Raw genomic sequence first — 20,599 nt, forward strand, 5'->3', positions numbered from 1 at the left:
TTTGACAGAAGAAAAATCAAAGTTGTTTAGGGACATATTCTGACCCTTTCCTCACAATGAGTAGAAGCTTACTCTGCAAGTGGTCCTACTGACTTGAGTGGGATGACTCTTGAAGTAAGAGGCTACTCAGTATAGCATAAGTCCCAGAATCTGGCACTTAAATTGGAAGGGCTATATCTAGGTTTATTTGTATGAACAAGTGAATAAAGGTTTGCTGGATCAGGCCCTAGATTTGCTAAGTAGTTGAAATCTACCAGAAACCTTGTTTTTGCTATTGCAACTAAATTTAGGAAAATCTATTACCTTATCCAGTCTTGTTACAGAAGCATCTTTGTTTCAATCTCTAGCACCAACATAGTGTAACACATTGGCTTAGATGCGTGCAGTTCTTCCTCACACTTATTGGCTAATTCTCCTTTGAAGACTTGTGAATATGCAAACAGTCAAATTTTATTCAATACTTGACTTTTTTTTTTTGACAGTTACTTCCTCTAGATACCCCTAATTCTTTTGTACCTCTGTCTGCTGGGTGGGGAATACTTCCTAGTAAGTTTCAACAACTGGGAAATGTCTCGGAGTCCAATTGTACATATTCATTAGCCTTCCTGCCACCCTCACTCCTCTGTGTGTTCTTTAGGGAGCATATCAAGAACAGCGCTTAAATCCCACTATTGTTTGCCTTCCACTTTTCTCCTCTTACATAATCATTCTTAATTATCATTTCTTAATTTATTTATATTGTTTCTGTATATAATGCAAATAATACTAGAATGAAAATAAGGTCTCTGGTCTAGAAAGATTACAGTCAGTTGTGTGCTTGAGATTTCTCCTATTCCTTATAATAACTTTCTTTATAGACAGTCTGGAGCAGCCAGGTCTCTTTGGGTCATTAGTATTCCAATAGGTCAGTGCTCATTACAATTCTGTGTGGGACAGGATTTTCCTAGCTTCATGGACACATTGAGCATGTGGCTTCTCATTCTTAAGAAAAGCAAATGAATAATTCTCACAGTATAACTACATTAGAAATCATACTTAGAGATAACTCAATTAGGAAGCCCTTTATAATAACAAACCAGATCGCTGAGACTGACACAAGCCTTTGATCTGTTGTTCTTTTTGAAGTCTCGCCATCAATGCATTAGTCACTTCAGCCACATAGCCCTGAATCACTGCAAAATCCAATAAACATGATGGGTTTTCCCCAAACATGGAATGTTTTCAGCTAGAAATCACAAGCCTCTCATTTGAACTACTGGCAGCTTGTACGAGAGAAAACAAAAACAGAAGGAAATGTCAGCCATAAAATTTCATCCTACACAAATGATGACATTTTACTTTATATCCAAAGCAAACAAATCTATAGTAGAACAACTTCAAAAAATAAAACATTACTGCTTAATATTAGGATACAGTTCACACCACCAGAACAGAAGCCCTGATGCTAACTGTAATGATCCAAAAGAATAAATGGACATATTTAACTGTAACCAAAAAGGCTTATATTACCTCAAATTTGAAAAACAAAATTGATTAATATAAGGCAAATTATGTGAAGTCATTCCAAAATCCCAAAGATCTAAATATTTGGGAATATTTTTGCTCTTTAATACATGAAATGGGAACTGTACAAATTAATCTTACCAACAATTTTATTCCTACATATTGAAAGAAGAGGCAACTATCTCTCTTGACAGGGAGGTTAATGACATGGTATTGCTAGTATAAATCAGTGCCAAATAATGTAAATCTGTCTTTATACATTAAAATATCAAATTGATTTTCTGTGACAACCTATTTGTAGACTTATTTGATAGTGGTCTAAGCACAGATTCAAACACAATCGTTTCTTGTATCATCACTAGTAAATCAACATCTTTTTCTAATATTTTTCATGAGTAACAGCAATTATGTGTGGTTAAGAGTATTAGACCCACTGTAAATAGCTTTCAGATCTGGTAAATGTTGTAGCATCTCCAACATTTATCTGACTTGGCAAACGTTTATTGTGTACTTACACTTTACTCTACCACACATCATGAGTTAAGTAGTTTCATCTAATCCAGGATTCTCTTATCTAATTTATGAGAAAGTCATGCGGAACTGTATCAAAGACCTTACTAAAGTTAAGAAGTACTATGACCACTACATTTCATTTATCCACCGAGCTTTTTATCTTATTAAAGACAAAGCACCGGGTAGTGATGAATTGCATCCTCCTGTATAATATAAGAGTAGGGAATCAGGTAGGTGGGCCATTATTTTTAAGTCTTTTTAATGCCAAAGAAGTACAATACTAAGTGTGATAGAACAAGAGTGAGTTTATTGTCATTCCAATATAGAAAATAAAGGTTGTAAAAAGAGGCTTTACAGAGAAGTGTAATGTTATGGCCCTGATCCTACAAAATGATCTGCGGACTTGGACCTTCAGACCAACACTGAGTAGTGCTAAAGTTAATGGGACTCAGCACAGGCATAAAAGTGTCTGTTCAAGCAGATCCTGTTGCAGGAACAGGGCAGAAATTAGGAAAGATTTTTAAAAATAATTTAAGGATTATTTGAGGTACATTTGGAAAAGAAAAGTTGATTTGATGAGTGTAGGCCCGGATTACTGAATACAAATCTTTGATCAATAAATCCCTTTATGATTTGGATCCTCCGAGAGAGAGACTGTGCACCCTTAACTCTGTCCCCCTTACATATGTGCATTGTTAGTCTAATTACATGATCATATATTTTTCCCACAGGACTCCTGCCTCATTCAATGCACAGGTTAAACTGTGAGGCAGGATGTGTAATGAATGAGGCACTTGTCTGTAGGACCCCTGATTCATTCAGTGCAGAAGCTAAAAGTCGTATAATAAATGAGAGGAGGAACTGCAGGTACAGAAAGGATGGTCTTATGATTAAGGCATTGGAGGGAACCCAGGAGAGATTAATTCCATCCCTGTCTTGGTCACTATATGGTATTGGACAAGTCATTTTAAATTTTTCAGAGGCACTCGCTGATTCTGTGTTCCATATTTTTGGATGCCCAACTTGAGATGAACATGGCTTAATTTTCAGGCGTGCGAGCACTAACAAATCCAGATGAATGCAGTGCAGTTATAGTGTAGTGTACTCTGCTAGATACCAAAAATCATGGAAGGACAGAAACACTGGATATATGGCTTATTACAACAATCTGTAAACCACTAACCCCCTCTTTTTGCACTATGACTACAAAGGCATTAATGGACCACTCTGCCTTGAATGGGCCCTTACAATATGTGCTAACGACTTATGCTAAACAATCTGTTTCACCTTGCATTTTGCTGAGATCCTCGGAATTCCTCTTCCAGACCTGAAGAAAAACTGTGCAACTCAAAAGCTGGTCTCTCTTACCAACAGAAGTTGGTTCAATAAAAGATAATACCTTGTCTCTCTCAAATCCAGATGAAGTCATTGAAACTGTGGGTTCTCAGCACCTTGAAGAATCAAGTACTAACTGTCTCAAATTGGGCACCCGATCACTGAGGAACCCAAAATTAGTGTATAGTTTTGCAATTTCAAGTGAGCACAGAGACTGTGCCATCCTTAATCCATTGGCAGTGCCTGACATCAGCCCTATCCCTACCAATTATGGTGCCCTATGCAGCCTGAGCACCTGCTTCCCCCACCCTGCGTGGAGGGTCTGGTCTGCACTCAAGGCTTGCGGGGCTGCAGAGATGGGAGCTGTGGGGGGCCGCTTTGGGGGTCTCCACAGGCCCAGAGTGGCCCGGGGATTAGCGAGGGGCCTGGCACCAGCAGCAGGAAGCAAAATGACCCAGCCCCAGCCCACTCCACTCCCCCTGTCCTGGCTGTGTCGCTCGGGGGCTTGGGGAAAGGGGTCCGCCCTTTCTTCCCCCCAACCCCTCACTCACTGGCGGCAGGAAGTGGAGCGACACAGCAGGGAGCCAGCAGAGTGGAGTGGGCTGGGGATGGGTTGTTCTGCTTTCCCTCCCCCTGTTGCCAGCGCCAGGCCCCCCTGCTAATCCCCCAGGCCACGTCTGTCGCTGGAGGAGGGGGCTTGGGAAGAGGTGGGGCAGGGGCTGAGGGAGTTGTCCCGGGCCCCACACCCACCCTATGAATGTCCCTGCCCCTTGCTGTGGGTGCACCCCACAGGGGGGCCAGCTGGGGGATGGGGCTGGCCACTGGCGCTGCCGCATACGAAGCATGCACCTGCGTATTCTGCATATGCCTAAGGACGGCCCTGCCTGGCATCCCAAAGAGGGCAGGTAGCCCTCTCTGGCCCACGGAGCAAGAGACGTGTAGGAGGAAGACTGGACTTTGTAAAGAGTTGTAATATAATAGCAGATGTGCTGCCTTTGCCTATCGGAGAATTCTGGGAAGCAGAATACCAGTGCTCCCCCAAGAGTCATAGCTCCATAGCAATTTGTAAGCTGTATTGTATCTAACAGGCACAATCCAGCCTGAAATTATAAATAAAGTTTTCATTAAATGTAGAATGTAAAATGCTTTAAAATATATATAGTAAAGATAGCAGAGTTGTCACCAGATCTTTCCAGATGAAAAGGATTCATTTGCCAGCTTCAGGGCCTACACAATTATATACCCCTACACAATTATATATGTGGCCCAAATATCACAGTCCTTACTCAGTCCATGGGACTCTTGACTTAGCAAGGACTGCAAAAGTTGGACCTTTGTAACAAAGAAAAATAAATAGTTTAGTATGATTTTGTTTTTGTGACCTGTCACAAACATTTCCCATACCTATTGTGGAGAGAAGACAACAGTGAGGTATCAATTGGATTTTTATGTTTTTTTTTTTCTTTTCCAACAGCCTTCTTGCCTAAACAATCAGTTGGTATACGTGGACTGCAAGAAAGGTACCATGGTCCAGGTGGACAGTTCTCAGAGAATGCTAAGAATTGCTGACCCAGATTCAAGATACAGTGGATTCTACAGCATGCAAAAACAGAATAACCTACAGGCAGACAATTTCTATCAAACAGTTTGAAGAATTGCACCTTTGCCAAGGATTTGAGAGAGAAAGAAGGAGAGTGAGAGACTAATAAGTCTGCTATTAAAATAAAACTAGAATTGTGCACTTGCTTAGTGGATTGTATTGGATTTGTGACTTCATGTACAGCTCTAAGACCTTACTGGGATGGGCTCTGACTCCTGCAATGTGCCAGAACAAGCATTCCCACTTTTCCTTGTGATAACTGACCAAGAGTTTTCTTAGAACCAAAGTTTTAAAACTTGTTAAGATGTATTTGCTTGTAACATAGCTATAGAGATTGTTTGGGTGGGTGAATTTGGGGTTGGGTGGTGAAATGAGAGAAAGCTTCAAAGAAGAAAAGCTGGTCAAGCTTGGCTCGGGGAGAAAACAAATAAAGAATATTGCCAAGCATCAGGATGGTGGCTTTTCTTGTTGCTCTGAAACTGCATTTGTTGCAGCAAAGCCTAACCCCACATGGAAACAGAAAACAGAGGTCTGATTTTTTCCCCAGCTGTTGCTACAAAAGTATATTCCTAGAACAGAACCTGTCATGTCACAGGTGTGGTGTAGCTGCATATATTTTTCTATATGACAAGAAGCTGCAGTAGTTAATGATATAGCAAGGAAAAGGTTATAGCAGAATATAAAGGGTGGGTTTATTAAGGATGTATAAAATTATACCTTGTGCTGCTTTTTGTTTAAATTTTATTTTCTGCTAAGCTGATTGGCCAGATTTTGGCAGAGTTAGCAAATGACTGAGGCCTAAATAATTCCTGATACGAGCACTGGATCTTTTGACGGCAGTATTGAAGGAAGGGAAAGTCAAGAACACCATGCAGTTCCAGGGGCTTTTGTTTGTTGTGTTTTTGTTGTTTTGTATTATTCTCTGGTGGTTCATACAGTTTCAGTGGAGGAGTAGGAAAAAAAATATTTTTGTTGGACAAAGCTCTTGCTTAAATGAAAGAGTAAAAAAGAGACTGTTTTAAGGTTTTTCCTGTTGTTTTTATTTACTGGTTATGCAGATTAGAAACTACTTCCATGCTAGGAAGCTACTTAATTTTAATTGTATATTATTCAAGCACCTTTTTTGAAGCTCAGAAAAAGATCATGCTTCTTTAAATGTTAGCATTATAGGAATATTTATGTAAATATAATTATGCTAAAAACAACAAAGTATTTGTATGTCTGTGTGTATATATGTGCATATATATATAATGTGTGTGCATACACACAAACACACTATGTATATGTATATATACAGTATATATATAGTATCTATCTGTATATATACAGTATATATATATAATTTTCTATTTTTTTCTTGTTGAATGTATTTTTATCTGAGAGATTTTACCCAGAGCAGAAACAGATAAAACAGGCATTCCATAGCAGTGCTTGCTTGCTTGTGAGTTTAGGAAAGACAAGAGGAGCATCTCATTCTACCTACAGTTTTATTTGATTTGAAAGTGTTTAGCGTGTATGTGTGTGTGCGCGCGCACGTATGCGTATATGTACGCGTGTGTACACTTGTGTTTGCGTATATGTGTGTATGGTATGTGCACGATTATAGCAGTAAGCGTTGCTCTTGCTACATTTCAGGGTGTTTCTTATTTTCTTTTCCTGCTTAGCCTTAAAAAGGCTTTTAATGAATGCATCAGCTAGAGACACTGATGGCAATATACATGCAGCACTAATCAGCTCCGTAGAATAACACCATCAGCTCCTGGATTTTTTTTAATTCAAACAATTGTTTGAAACAACTACTGGAATATTGTCCACATTAAGCTGGAAGTTTGTTGTAGCTTGCCTCATTGATAACTCTGACTGTGTAATACAAAGTTAACTTTCCAGACAGGTCTTGGCACTTTTATACTAATTACCCATTTGTGCATTGCCTTTTTTTCTTTTACAAATGCTTGTCATAAAAGACACAGATACCCAGTATGCTTAATGTGAAAAGAAAATGTATTTTTTTGTAAAGGAACTCTCAAGTATTGTTGTAAATACTTGGTCAGAGGTTGCTGAACTTTAAAACTGAAAAAAAAAAATCTAATTTATTATTATAATGACCTAATTTATTAATCTGAAGATTAACAATTTTTTGTTTTAGAATATCAGAAAGGTGTTCTAGCTGTTCGCATCAAAGAAAAAAATAGGTGTATCATTAAGGGTCATCATTTTTTCTATTTATATATTACTTCAGTTTCCAAAAACAAGTAAGAAAAAATGTATCCTCCCAGCATTTTGTACTCAATATATTGAAACAGAGATGTTTCTGTCCAGTTATTACAAATATTCTGTCAAGACAAATCATCCATTCCTTGCATAAGAGTAAGCAGTCTTTATCCAGAAATTGTAAAAGCTTGCTTTTGTTTTACAATCAAGGCCATATTCTGAAAATATTAGCAGGATATAGGACATGGTGTACAATGTTTTTTTTATTATTATTTTATTATTATTATTATTTTAAAGATATGATTTATCCTATGTGCTGTATCATTACACTCTCTTTTACTTTGGTTCCTGTTGTGCTCTTGTAAGAGAAATGCAGATATAATTTTCTGAAAAATAAAATAGACGCATATGTGGCACTCGGAGTGCACTGCAGTTCAGCAGATTGCTTGTTTACTTTTTTTAACTGTAAGGCGGTTTCTTGTAATTTGGCTCTTGGCAGCACAATAAAAATTTTAAACCTAACGATGCACTTTTTAAAAAATGTTCATATGTATGACTACCATAAAATGTTTGAGACATTAGTTTATAAATTATTTATTCTATGGTGATTTATTTCCTTGAGATTTGAATTTGCACATTCTTTTTGCCCAACATTTTTCTAAAGTAATTTTGAACCAAGACAGGTCAACTAGAGCCCTTCCAATAAGGGATAGTTTTTGTCACACACATGAGGTTTGAACTGAAGAATTTTCACAGGGTCATTAGAAAATGTTTGTGGAGTTTTAGCAATAAAATTATGGACTATACCAAACTTCACCTCATCTCATAGACTGAAATGACTCAAATCTTAAACTTTAAATTAATACATCTTAACATAAGAACTACTATACTGGGTCAAACCAATATTCCAGCTAGCCCAATATCCAGTGGCCAGAACCAGAGCTTCAGTGGATGTGTACAGAAAAGGGCAACTGGAGTGATCCTTCCATATTCCCTGCCCAACTTCTGTCAGTCAGAGGTTTAGGGTTGTCCCAAGCATGGGGTTGCATCTCTGACCATCTCGGCTAATAGCTATTAATGGACCTATCCTCCATGAACTTATCTAGTTCTTATTTGAACTGTTCCACATTTGGCCATCACATCCTATATGGGAATGAGTTTCACAAGTTAATTATGCACGGTGTGAAAAAGTACTTCCTCTTGTTTGTATTTAAACCTTCTACCTGTTAATTACATAGGGTGACCCCCTGTTTTTTGTATTGTGGGAATGGGTAAATAATACTTCCTTATTCACTTTTACCACACCATTTGTGATTTTATAGCTCTCTACCGTATTCCTCCTTAGTCGTCAATTTTCTAAGATGAACAGCAGTAACCTTTTTAGTCTCTCCTTATATGGAAACCGCTCAATATCTTTGATCCTGTTTGTTGCCCTTCTCTGAACCTTTTCCAGTTCCACTATAGCCTTTTTGAGACGGAGCAACCAGAACTGAACACTATTCAAGTTGTGGGGATATCATGGATTTATATAGTGGCATGATATTTTCTGTCACATTTTATACTCCTTTCCTAATAGTTCCTGACATTGTTAGCCTTTTTGACCATTGCTGCACATTGAGCTGAAGTTTTCAGAGACTGAGTATCCATGACTCTGAGATCTCTTTCCTGAGTGATGATGGTTAATTTAGAACCCATCATTTTGTGTGGGGTTATATATATATATATGAGAGAGAGAGAGAATGCATGGGGGGGGGGAGACGCAGGGCCATGTGCTCCTCCCCCCTAGATTTCTGCCAAGGTTTGCTGGCTGGACCCTGTGCAGCAGCTCCCCACTCAGCAGGTACCAGTCATCTCTGCATGTATAGTTGGGATTTATATTTTTCCAATGTGCATTATTTTGCATATATTAACACTGAATTTCATCTGTTATTTTGTGAGATCCCCCTATAATTAGGTCCAGATTAATGCAGGGGCTTTAGAAGTTGCAGTCCAGCACCCCAGGCTAAGGGGGGACTGGCACAGCAGGGCTCAGGCAGGCTACCTACATAGATTCATAGATACTAAGGTCAGAAGGGACCATTCTGATCATCTAGTCCGACCTCTTGCACAACGCAGGCCACAGAATCTCACCCACCCACTCCTGTGGAAAAACCTCTCACCTATGTCTGAGCTATTGAAGTCCTCAAATCGTGGTTTAAAGACTTCAAGGAGCAGAGAATCCTCCCTCAAGTGACCCATGCCCCATGCTACAGAGGAAGGTGAAAAACTTCCAGAGCCTCTTCCAATCTGCCCTGGAGGAAAATTCCTTCCCGACCCCAAATATGACGATCAGCTAAACCCTGAGCATATGGGCAAGATTCACTGGGAAGCAGCTGGCTGCTGCCATGTCTCTGTGGCCCCTAGTGGGGGGAGGAGGTGGCTCTGTGCACTGCCCCCACCCCCAGCACTATCCTCAGTGGGGAGCTGCGGGGGCGGTGCTTGTGGGCATGGGCAGTGCACAGAGACGCGCTCCCCCTCGCCCAGGGGTGTGCAGAGATGTGCCAGCAGCTGGCCGCTTCCAGGAACAGCATGGGGCTATGGCGGGCAGCCTGCCTGAGCCCTGCTGCACCACTGGCCAGGAGTCACCTGTGGTAAGTGCCTCCCAGCTGGAGCCTGCACCTCTCATCCCCCTCCTGCACTCCAACCCTCTGCTGCAGGTCAGAATTCCCTCCTGGATCAAACTCCCTCCCAGAGCCCATGCCCCTCGCCCTCTCCTGTACCCCAACACTCTGCCCCAGCCTGGAGCCCCCTCCTGCACCCAAACTCCCTCCCAGAAAGAAACTAATATAATAGCTGTTCTAAGGAAAGACGTAGGCTATTTTGAATTAACTTTACTATATTCTACGTTTTAAGACTGAAATGTAACCACAGAAAGGCTTTGTTAATTAAAAGGTAAGTTTAGGATAGCGTTAATAGTTTCAATGCCACAATTGTGATCATTTTGTTTTAAATTAGGAAAAAGACTTGCTTACAGGGGACCCACAAAATCTAATAGCCCTGGGCCCAGAGGAGAATTAATCCGGCCCTGCCTGTAACTCTTTGCAGTTGGCTTTGGACTTAACATCTTGAATAATTTTGTATCATCTGCAAACTGTCATTTCACTGTTCACTCCCTTTTCCAGCTCATTAATGAATGTTGAACAGCATAGTACAGATCCTTGGGGGACTCTGCTGTTGACCTCTCTCCATTTTGAAAACTGACCATTTATTCCTACTCTTTTTCCTTTTAACTGGTTAGTGATCCATGAAAGGACCTCCCCTGTTATATCATGACTAATTCGTTGCCTTGAGACACTTTTTGGTACAGGACCTTGTCAAATGCTTTCTGAAAATCCAACTATTATGTATCAACTGGATCACCCTTATCTATGTGCTTGCTGACGTCCTCAAATAATTCTAATTGATGGGTGAGGCATGACTTACCTTTACAAAAGGTGTGTTGACTCTTCTCCCAACAAAAAGGGTCCAGTTACGTGTCTGAGAGTCTGTTCTGTAGGATAGCTTCAACCAATTTCTCTGGTACTGAAGTTGGGCTTACTGACCTGTGACACATAACCCAGAGTACAATCTGGACTGTTGAACAGTTGTGTTCCCTCAATTCTCCAACCTGGGGTGCTTTATACACTACTTTCCTGTGAGAGCAGCCACTCCTGGCCTGCTCTCCCATAGCCTTCAACATATAAATTACTCCAAGGTGAGTATAAAAGAGCTCTTAGAAAGCCACTGCTGAATTATGTTGCAGAATGACACCAGCAAATTCCCAGCCCCAGGCTTGTCTCCAGAAATATGTATCTTGTACTGCCTAGCTCTTTCATTCTGGACAATACAAGTTTATATAAAATGATATGCACAAACCCTGCTATCTGAAATGGAGTTCCTTAAAGTAATTCAATTCAAACACACACTGGTTTAGATAAAACAATAAAACAAGTTTATTAACTACAGATAGATTAAGTGATTACAAGTCATGTGGCATAAAATTCAGAATTGGTTACAGAGAAATTAAAAGGTAAGATGCAAACTAACACCTAACTTAACAAGCTAAGTGAACTTAAAGCAAAGGTTTCAGAGTAGCAGCCGTGTTAGTCCGTATTCGCAAAAAGAAAAGGAGTACTTGTGGCACCTTAGAGACTAACAAATTTATTTGAGCATAAGCTTTCGTGAGTTACAGCTCACTTATTTGGATGCATTTGGTGGAAAATACAGAGGGGAGATTGATATACACACAGAGAACATGAAACAAGGGGTTTTATCATACACACTGTAAGGAGAGCGATCACTTAAGATGAGCCATCAACAGCAGCGGGGGGGGAGGGAGGAAAACCTTTCATGGTGACAAGCAAGGTAGGCTATTTCCAGCAGTTAACAAGAACATCTGAGGAACAGTGGGGGGTGGGGTGGGGGGAGAAATACCATGGGGAAATAGATTTACTTTGTGTAATGACTCATCCATTCCCAGTCTCTATTCAAGCCTAAATTAATTGTATCCAGTTTGCAAATTAATTCCAATTCCGCAGATCTTGGGAGACAGGCCAGTCCTTGCTTACAGACAGCCCCCCAATCTGAAGCAAATACTCACCAGCAACCACACAACAGAACCACTAACCCAGGAACCTATCCTTGAAACAAAGCCCGTTGCCAACTCTGTCCACATATCTATTCAGGGGACACCATCATAGGGCCTAATCACATCAGCCACACTATCAGAGGCTCATTCACCTGCGCATCTACCAATGTGATATATGCCATCATGTGCCAGTAATGCCCCTCTGCCACGTACATTGGTCAAACTGGACAGTCTCTACGTAAAAGAATGGACACAAATCAGACATCAAGAATTATAACATTCAAAAACCAGTCGGAGAACACTTCAATCTCTCTGGTCACTCGATTACAGACCTGAGGGTGGCTATTCTTCAACAAAAAAACTTCAAAAACAGACTCCAACGAGAGACTGCAGAATTGGAATTAATTTGCAAACTGGATACAATTAATTTAGGCTTGAATAGAGACTGGGAATGGATGAGTCATTACACAAAGTAAAACTATTTCCCCATGGTATTTCTCCCCCCCACTGTTCCTCAGATGTTCTTGTTAACTGCTGGAAATAGCCTACCTTGCTTGTCACCATGAAAGGTTTTCCTCCCTTCCCCCCCCCCGCTGCTGGTGATGGCTCATCTTAAGTGATCACTCTCCTTACAGTGTGTATGATAAAACCCATTGTTTCATGTTCTCTGTGTGTGTATATCAATCTCCCCTCTGTATTTTCCACCAAATGCATCCAATGAAGTGAGCTGTAACTCACGAAAGCTTATGCTCAAATAAATTAGTTAGTCTCTAAGGTGCCACAAGTACTCCTTTCCTTTTTAAAGCAAAGGATCGCTCTCACCATATATTCTAGCCTTCTTACTGGCTGAATCTTTCAGCCAGGATCACTTCCCTGTTCAATGATGCTTCATTTGTCTTTCAAGCAGTTTTTTGCCGTGAGTAAAGATGTAAGGAGTGATAATTTATGTCCTCTAGTCTCACTTTTGTCATTTTCATCTTTGAAAATCATCTTCAGCTGAGGTTCAGTCCACAGAAAGTCTATTGAATGGAAACTTCCACCTGTTCCATTGCCAAGATGTAAATTTCTCACACCCATCTTCCTGCCAAAGAATGGCCACTTACCCAGGTGATAGTCCATTTGATTTTGTTGACGCCTGACTGATGCATCAGTTTGCCTTTTGTTTCTCAGAACTTGATTTGGCCTGCTTCCCCAGATTTGGAATATACCTAACATCATGCAGTATTGTGTTGCCACACATTTTACCAGGACAATAATGATTTACAAGTTATGAGTTTTCAAATGATACATTTTGTACAAAGTATGTCTTGTAAGGTATCAGTCTTGTAAAAAGGCTGAATGTAAGGATACAGACTATCACAGCCTGTAATTGCTGGGATTGCCTCTGGAACCTTTTTTAAAAAAATTGGCATCAGATTAGCTATCCTCAAGTCATCTGGTACAGAAGCTGATTTAAATGATACGTTACATACCACAGTTAGTAGTTCTGCAATTTGTTATTTAAGTTCTTGGGTGAATACAATCTGGTCCTGGTGACTTATTACTGTTTATCAATTTGTTCCAAAATCTCTGCATCCTCTGCAATGAAGACCAATGCAAAGAATTAATTTAGCTTTTCTACAGTGGCCTTGTCTTCCTTGAGTGCTCCTTTAACACCATGGTCATCTAGTGGCCCCACTACCTGTTTGGTAGCTTCCTGCTTCTGCTGTACTTTGTCTTTAGCAAGTTGCTTCTCAAATTCTTTCTTGGCCTGCCTGCCTTATACTTTTATACCCAACCTGCCAGTGTGTGTGCACTTTCTTACTATCTTCACTAGAATTTTCCTTCAAAATTTTAAAGGATGCCTTTTGCTTTTAATCACCTCCATTACACGGCTGTTTAGCCATTGTTCCATTCATTTGGTCCTGTCTTTTCTGATTTGGAGTATACATTTAGGCGTGAGCCTCTATTATGGTGTTTTTAAACAGCCCCATGCTCCTTGCAGGCATTTAATTCTTATGACAGTTCCTTTTAATTTCCATCTGACATGCATCCTCATTCTTATGTAATTTCCCTTTTTAATGTTAAATGTTACCAAGGTGGGTTTTTTTGGGATTATCCACTCCACAAAGATGTTAAATTTAATTACATTATTATCACTATTACTGAGAGGCTCACCTATTTATTGGACGAACTCCTGTATTCCACTTGACTGAATCAAGAATTGCCTCTCCCTTTGTGATTCCAGGACTAGCTGCTCCAAGTAGTTGTCACTACTGATGTCTAGAAATTTTATTTCTGTGTCATGCCCTGAGGTGACATTTTCCCAGTCAATATGATAGTTGAAATCACCCATTATTATTGCTCTTTCTGCTTCTGTAGCATTTCACAATCACTGTCACCATCCTGGTCAGGTGATATTTTTGTTCGTTTTTTTTCCTCTAGGGCTTTCTCCCTCTACCCCCACCCCATTCTTAGAGCATTCAATACACAGGGATTGTATCAAACTTGGGAATGTCTTAAACTCATAGCCATTTAGCCATAAATGTCAAGTACTTTGAAAAAATCATTGCAATAGCTTTAAACATGGCTTGTTTGCAGATACCATTGAGACAAACATTAAACCATGTGTACAAAATAATACATTCTCGTGCCTTAATTTCTGTACGGATATACAAAAGAATCTAGTTTGCATTATATAGTATTATGTTTCATAATTTATATTTTAAAATGCTGCATTAAAGGCATAAGCACAGTGGGACAGTGTTTGACCGTAACAATTTATTTCCTGACTTTTGAAGTTGATGTTGCTAAGCACACCTTACTCACTGTGGCTCTTGGATAGCACGGCTTCTCAACTGTCAGCTCCAACAAGAATGTCAAGTGCAAAGGGGGAAGCAGTGCTGTAGACATTAACGCTACTGAATCTACAATAACTTGCACTCTTGTTACCCTCCTGCTTTGAGGTATTGGAGTCAAATCCCCAAAGACCCTTCACTGTCCCTCAACCCACAATGCCAATCCCTTTCCTAGAACCAGATCTGAAACCATACTGTTTCCTCTGTTCATGAAAGTGGAGGGAAGTATGGAGAGGATCTTATTTAAGAACTGAGATCAAGGAAAGCTTAGCTGTTAAGAAAAACAGGAGAATCAGAGTTTATGGGAAGGGAAGCTCAAGGGAGTGGTAGGAGTAGGAGATATTACTGCAATTTCATCAGTTCATATCCAGCTACTTCAAAGCTGAGACATCTGCCTGCATCTTCAACTCCAATCAGCTCTGGACAATCTAATAGCAGATGAACAACCAGCAGTGAATGTTTTCTCTTTCATCTGGCCAGTATGACATTTTTGGAATAATTTAATTTTATTCTGACTTGACACTGGTAATTCCCTGGGCCCTGTGTGTCTTGTGCAAAGAGAACTGGAGTACTGCGAGTAGAAAGGGGGAGCTGCCCCTACAAAGCCCAGAGGAACAGGTAACAGGATATTGGCCTCTGTAAGCCTTTCACTGAAGACCTTATCAGTTCCTAGAATCATGAACTGAGAATGTAATGTATTTGTTCACAATATTGTAGATTGTGTTTGGTATTATAAATAAAAATTGCTTAGTTTCACATGACTAAGTGCTGCCTATTCTTGGCCTGTATCCTTAAATACTTGCCTTTGAATAGGTGGTGGATGAAGCCAGTGCTACCCTGAGGGATATTGTTATCTGAAAATGGATGCTGTAGGAGTGTGCAGGCCACAGATTTAACCATTAAGTGTTAGGCACTAGTTCTTTCAGCTGAAGCGATGGCAGAAAGCCCCCCCCATCATGCCCAATTTGTCATGTGTGTGAGCTTTCTAGTCCATGCAGGAAAAAATGAAAAATGGAGCTAAAGATAAGCTCAAAACATTGGTGTTTCATTTAACAGGAAAGTACGCTGATCCATTGTACAAGAGACCCATATATGCAGGTTCTCTCTTAAAATAAGTTCTCTCCTGCCATGTAAATCCAAAGTAGACAGCCTAAGAACAACCTCTGTATCTCCACTGCAAAAAGAGGTGTGTCTTTACATTGATGTAGCTATCTCAAGTTAGCTACCTCAATGTTAAATCCTAGTGGAGACAAAGCACAGGTAGTTTGCATCTCAATAGGGTAATCACGGTCAACTCTATACCCCCAACTGGAATTTACCTGGACTAGCTACATTGAGGTAGAAACCACAGTATATTGTCTCTACTAGGATTTTACATTGATATACCTAACTCAATTTTTTTCTACTCTACAATTGTAGCTGAAGCTTCTGGAAGTGGAAGGGCTCTTCCTTGACTGGCTTGTTGCATGGGCCGAAAAGAATTCAAAGTGATAGCTACTACCGCAGAAAAGCAGCATGCCAAGGCAGGAGGAGACATCAGAAGGGTTGGACGGAGATGGACAATATTTGAGTGCTATTGCCCTGTGTGCTGCATAGGTACCACCCCACCCAGCCCCAATGGGAAGAGCTGAAGCTGGAGGGGCAGGAGCTGGAGTATCCTGGGACCAAGTACTAAGGATCTCCTCGACTGACATTGCTGTGGATGTGAAGAGCAATAAATACCTTTTAATTCAGACTGTCTACTCATCTAATAATAAAGTAATGCTGATACTTCATTTTTAAGGCACCTTCTCCTACCTATAAAGTAGCTCCATATTTATTCCCATTTTATAGATGAGAAAACTGAACAGAGATGTGATACAATTAACTTCGGCTTGAATAGAGACTGGGAATGGATGAGTCATTACACAAAGTAAAACTATTTCCCCATGGTATTTCTCCCCCCCACCCCACCCCACCCCCCACTGTCCCTCTGATATTCTTGTTAACTGCTGGAATTAGCCTACCTTGCTTGTCACCATGAAAGGTTTTCCTCCTCCCCCCCGCTGCTGGTGATGGCTTATCTTAAGTGATCACTCTCCTTACAGTTTCAGAGAAGCAGCCCTGTTAGTCTGTATTCGCAAAAAGAAAAGGAGTACTTGTGGCACCTTAGAGACTAACAAATTTATTAGAGCATAAGCTTTCGTGAGCTACAGCTCACTTCATCGGATGCATTTGGTGGAAAATGCATCCGATGAAGTGAGCTGTAGCTCACGAAAGCTTATGCTCTAATAAATTTGTTAGTCTCTAAGGTGCTACAGGTACTCCTTTTCTTTTAGAGATGTGATAGGATTTTTTCAAAGTTGCTTGGTGAGTCAGTGGCAAAGCTGGGAATAGATGCCAGGAGTCCTGATTCTCCAGTTCTGTGCATTAGCCACAAGACCAACCTTCCCATTTGTAGCTGCAGTGTTTTCTTTCCTCCCTTTCCGTTACAAGCTCGCTCTCATCAATTTTTTCCTCACCATTGTCTTTCTGATTCTCTGCCACCTGGCCCTATGTCCTTTCTACCTGTTCACTTCCCTTTCACCATGTCTATCATTTGGAGGATGGAACATGCTGCTGCTCAGGTCCAGAAAGCAACATTGTTGGCCACCTGTCTCTGCTGAATTGAGAGGCACAATGGGGACAAGGGAGCCAGCAGAGAAGCAGTAGCTGGAGAAGAAAAATCATGTGGGGCTGTAAAGGACATCAAGAGATCAAGTCCAGCCCCCCGATGCTGAGGCAGGACCAGGAAAAGCTAGATCATTCCTGACAGCTGTTTGTCCAACCTATTCTAAAAAACCTCCAATGATAGGGATTCCATATCTATTCTATTCCAGACTATATCTATCCTTACAGTTAGTGCAGATTAAGCCCTATCCTACCTTCAGCAGATGGAGAACAACTGATCACAGTCCTCTTTATAAGTCCTTAACATATCTGATGACTTCTCAGGTCCCCCTTCAATCTTTTCTCAAGATTAAACATGCCCGGTTTTGGGGGGTTTTTTTAACCATTCTCATTAAATCAGGTTTTCTAAACCATTTTTTTTTGTTCTCCTGTGGATTCTCTCCAATTTGTCCACATCTTTCTTAACATATAGCACATGGGACTGGACACAGGCCTCACTAGTGCTGAGTAGAGCGGGACAATTACCTCCCATGTCTCACATATGACACTCTTGTTAATACAGCATAGCATATTAGCCTTCTTCACAACTGAATCACAACCTCCCGTTGCTTTTTAGCAGTACTACCACCTTAACAATTATTCCCCCATTTGTAGTTGTGCATTTGATTTTTTTTCTCTCTAAAGAAAATACACTATAGTCCCCATTGTCTGAATACCAGGGGCCACATGGATTTTTTTCAGCTAAGCGGGAGTTTGGATAAGTGTGAGGACAGGAGCCATTCAGCAGTGGGGTAGCCTCCCCCGCAGCCAGGGGCTCATCCTCCTTGTGGCAGTCCTGGCCCAGGGTCTCAGCTCAGCCCTGCTCGTTCACTCCCAGGATCGCGGAGCTGCAGAGGGCTCCCTGGTCTGCTGCAGCACCAATGACACCCAATCCCTGAAAGCGCAGTGTGGGCTCTGGTTTGCAGTTCTGGCAGATCATAGTAGAGAGAGAGGGACACGCTGCAGCCTTCCTTGTGCCTGCAGGGACCAGGTGCCAACAGCCCCCAGCAAAGCAGGGTGACCTGTGCAACTCCACTATCACAGCCCCGCTCACTCCTGCTTGGGATGGCTGGGTTACAGAGCTCCCTGCACTGCCCCAAGAGCCATTCCGCAGCAGGCTAGCCTGCCCCACAGCCGGGGGCTTGTCCTCACAGTCCTGGCCACAGTCCCCTGTGCCACGTGCTGTGGAGAGAAGGGCTTCGGGCTACTTGGCAGTTCAGATCTCAGGGGTTTCGCCCCCGGGATCACGCTGCGCTGTGCATTGGGCTGCACTGAATTTCAGCCCGGCGATTTCTCCAACCTGTCCAGGTGGACGAGTTCCACCCCCGCCCCCCGCCCCGCTGAGGGTCAGCGGCAAACCTCATCAGCGCGCCCTTCCCCCCCCCCGCCCCGCCCCGCATCCCAGGCCCGACTGAAGACACACGGACCAGGAGCGGCCCGAGGTGCCCCCAGCCCGCCTGGGAACCACTGACCTCTGCCCTCCCAAGCCGCGGCCGAGTCGGGGCACAGGCAGCGCCGGCCGGAGGGAGAGCGGGGGCGGAGGAAGGGGGCGCCGCCTAGAGGAGGCCGGGGGCAGGAGGCTCGCGGCGCGGGGGCTGCTGGGGTTACCTGTCTGCCGCAGCTCAGTCAAGGGCCCCGGGGCCGCGAGCGCCTCGCGCTCTGCGCGGCGGCGGCGCCGCCTCCTCACAGCCCGCCCGGGCGGGAGTCAGGCGCTCCGTGCACGCGGCGGCGGGGGGCGCTCAGGGACTCGCCCAACGGTCACTCGGGGCGGGGGCGGGGGCGGGGCTGGCTCCTTTCCGCTCTCTCCGCCGCGCCTAGGACCCCAGCGCCGGCTCTGGCCCTGTGCCGGTTCCGCGGTTTGGAGGCGGCTTCTTTGGACGCCAAGGCCCCCAGCGGGCCCCTTCGGCCCGGGACCGGCCCCGCCCCGTCTCCGCCAGAGCGGGAGGAGCCCCGGGAGCGCGCTCCGCCGAGCGCGCAGCCCGGTGTCTCGGTGGCGGCCATGGCGGCGGCCTCGCAGCGGGACCCCGGGGACTGGCAGGATTTCTCCGGCTTCCAGCCCCCGGCAGGGAGCAGCCCCGAGCCGGCCCGGGACGGGGGCACCTGGGGGCCCGGAGAGCTGGGGGACAAGCTGCTCCTCTGCTTCAAGCCCCCCCCGCCTCGGGGCGGCGGCAGCGAGAGCCGGGTCCCGCTGCGGCCCCTCAGCGAGCAGAGCGCCCTACGGGAAGACGAGTGAGCGCGGGCGGGGCGCTGGGGGGGGAAGTGACCGGCACGCGCGGGGCCCCCCCGTGGGGGCCAGCAGCGCGTAGGTGGCAGAGGGCGGCGGAGGAAGCGTCCGCTGGGCTGGGGAGTCCGTTGAGGGGGCAAACGGCTGGGGGTGTCCCCCTGGGGCGGGGGGAGGGGCTAACGTAACGGGCGGGGCGGGGGGGCCCCGTTCGTTGGAGGAGGGGCTGGGGCTGGGGCTGGGCTGGGCCTGGCCACCCACCCACCCCGCAGTCAGCCGACAGAGCAGCTGGGTGGGCACAGCGCCCCTGGGCTCTGAACTCAAGTTCACACCCGAGGCCGCCGGCTAACCAGAGCTGCTGCTGCTGCCGCCAATAGTTGTCCTCATCTTTCGCGTGGCCACTTAACAGCCACGGTAAAGGTCAACATCCTAGTTTGTCAGCGTCTCTGTGGTTTCTCCCTGGGGTTACGAACCTTGTAACCCAGGTCAGCCAAGGTGAGCCAATGCCACACCTTTTCCACTGGGTAGGCAGACTGTCCCTGAGCACCAGCAGGGCTTTCCTCCTAAGCTGATGTCACTGAGTTAAAATGGTTGAAAAATGCCTCTTTTGCCCATCAAGACACGGTCCTACTTTCATAATGGTCTGTGACAAAAAAGAACTAGATAAATTCGTGGGCAGTAGGTTTAAAACAAACAAAAGGAAGTATTTCTTCACAAAACGCAGAGTCAACCTGTGGAACTCCTTGCCGGAGGATGTTGTGAAGGCTATAACAGGGTTCAAAAAAGAATTAGATAAGTTCATGGAGGATAGGTCCGTCAGTGGCTATTAGCCGGCATGGGCAGGGATGGTGTCTCTCGCCTCTGCCAGAAGCTGGGAATGGGCGACGGGCTGTATCTCTTGATGGTTACCTGTTCTGTTTATTCCCTCTGGGGCACCTGGCACTGGCCACTATCGGAAGACAGGATACTGGGCTAGATGGACCTTTGGTCTGACCCAGAATGCCCATCTTATGTTCTTAGGGCATGAATTGAACATTACCACAAATCCTGTGGAAAGTTTTTTTTTTTATTATTATTATTTGTTG

At 43.6% G+C, this 20,599-nt stretch overlaps 2 protein-coding genes and 1 long non-coding RNA gene across 5 annotated transcripts in view; 2 read left to right on the forward strand and 1 right to left on the reverse strand.

Annotated features, from left to right (window-relative positions):
- Positions 1 to 7,684, forward strand: part of CRIM1 (cysteine rich transmembrane BMP regulator 1) — a 325,649-nt gene extending 317,965 nt beyond the window's left edge. Inside the window, 1 exon segment of the mRNA XM_038396670.2 lies at positions 4,826 to 7,684. Coding sequence (XP_038252598.2) covers positions 4,826 to 5,002 — 177 coding nt within the window. The 3' untranslated portion in view covers positions 5,003 to 7,684.
- A 5,483-nt stretch (positions 7,685 to 13,167) lies between these two features.
- Positions 13,168 to 18,987, reverse strand: LOC122459448. Its single transcript, XR_006280146.1, has 2 exons — positions 18,902 to 18,987; positions 13,168 to 13,346 (listed from the first exon to the last, which is right to left on the reverse strand). It is a non-coding gene; the product is annotated as an uncharacterized LOC122459448 (long non-coding RNA).
- Positions 18,305 to 20,599, forward strand: part of FEZ2 (fasciculation and elongation protein zeta 2) — a 59,960-nt gene continuing 57,665 nt past the window's right edge. The window contains exon 1 of one of the 3 annotated variants that reach the window (XM_043511498.1): positions 18,305 to 19,522. In XM_043511498.1, coding sequence (XP_043367433.1) covers positions 19,293 to 19,522 — 230 coding nt within the window. In that variant the 5' untranslated portion in view covers positions 18,305 to 19,292. The remainder of the gene's footprint in view (positions 19,523 to 20,599) is intronic. The other 2 variants (XM_038396669.2, XM_038396668.2) reach the window with 2 other exon arrangements.

This window comes from Dermochelys coriacea, chromosome 3 (genome assembly GCF_009764565.3).
Source record: "Dermochelys coriacea isolate rDerCor1 chromosome 3, rDerCor1.pri.v4, whole genome shotgun sequence".
NCBI lineage: Eukaryota > Metazoa > Chordata > Testudines > Dermochelyidae > Dermochelys > Dermochelys coriacea.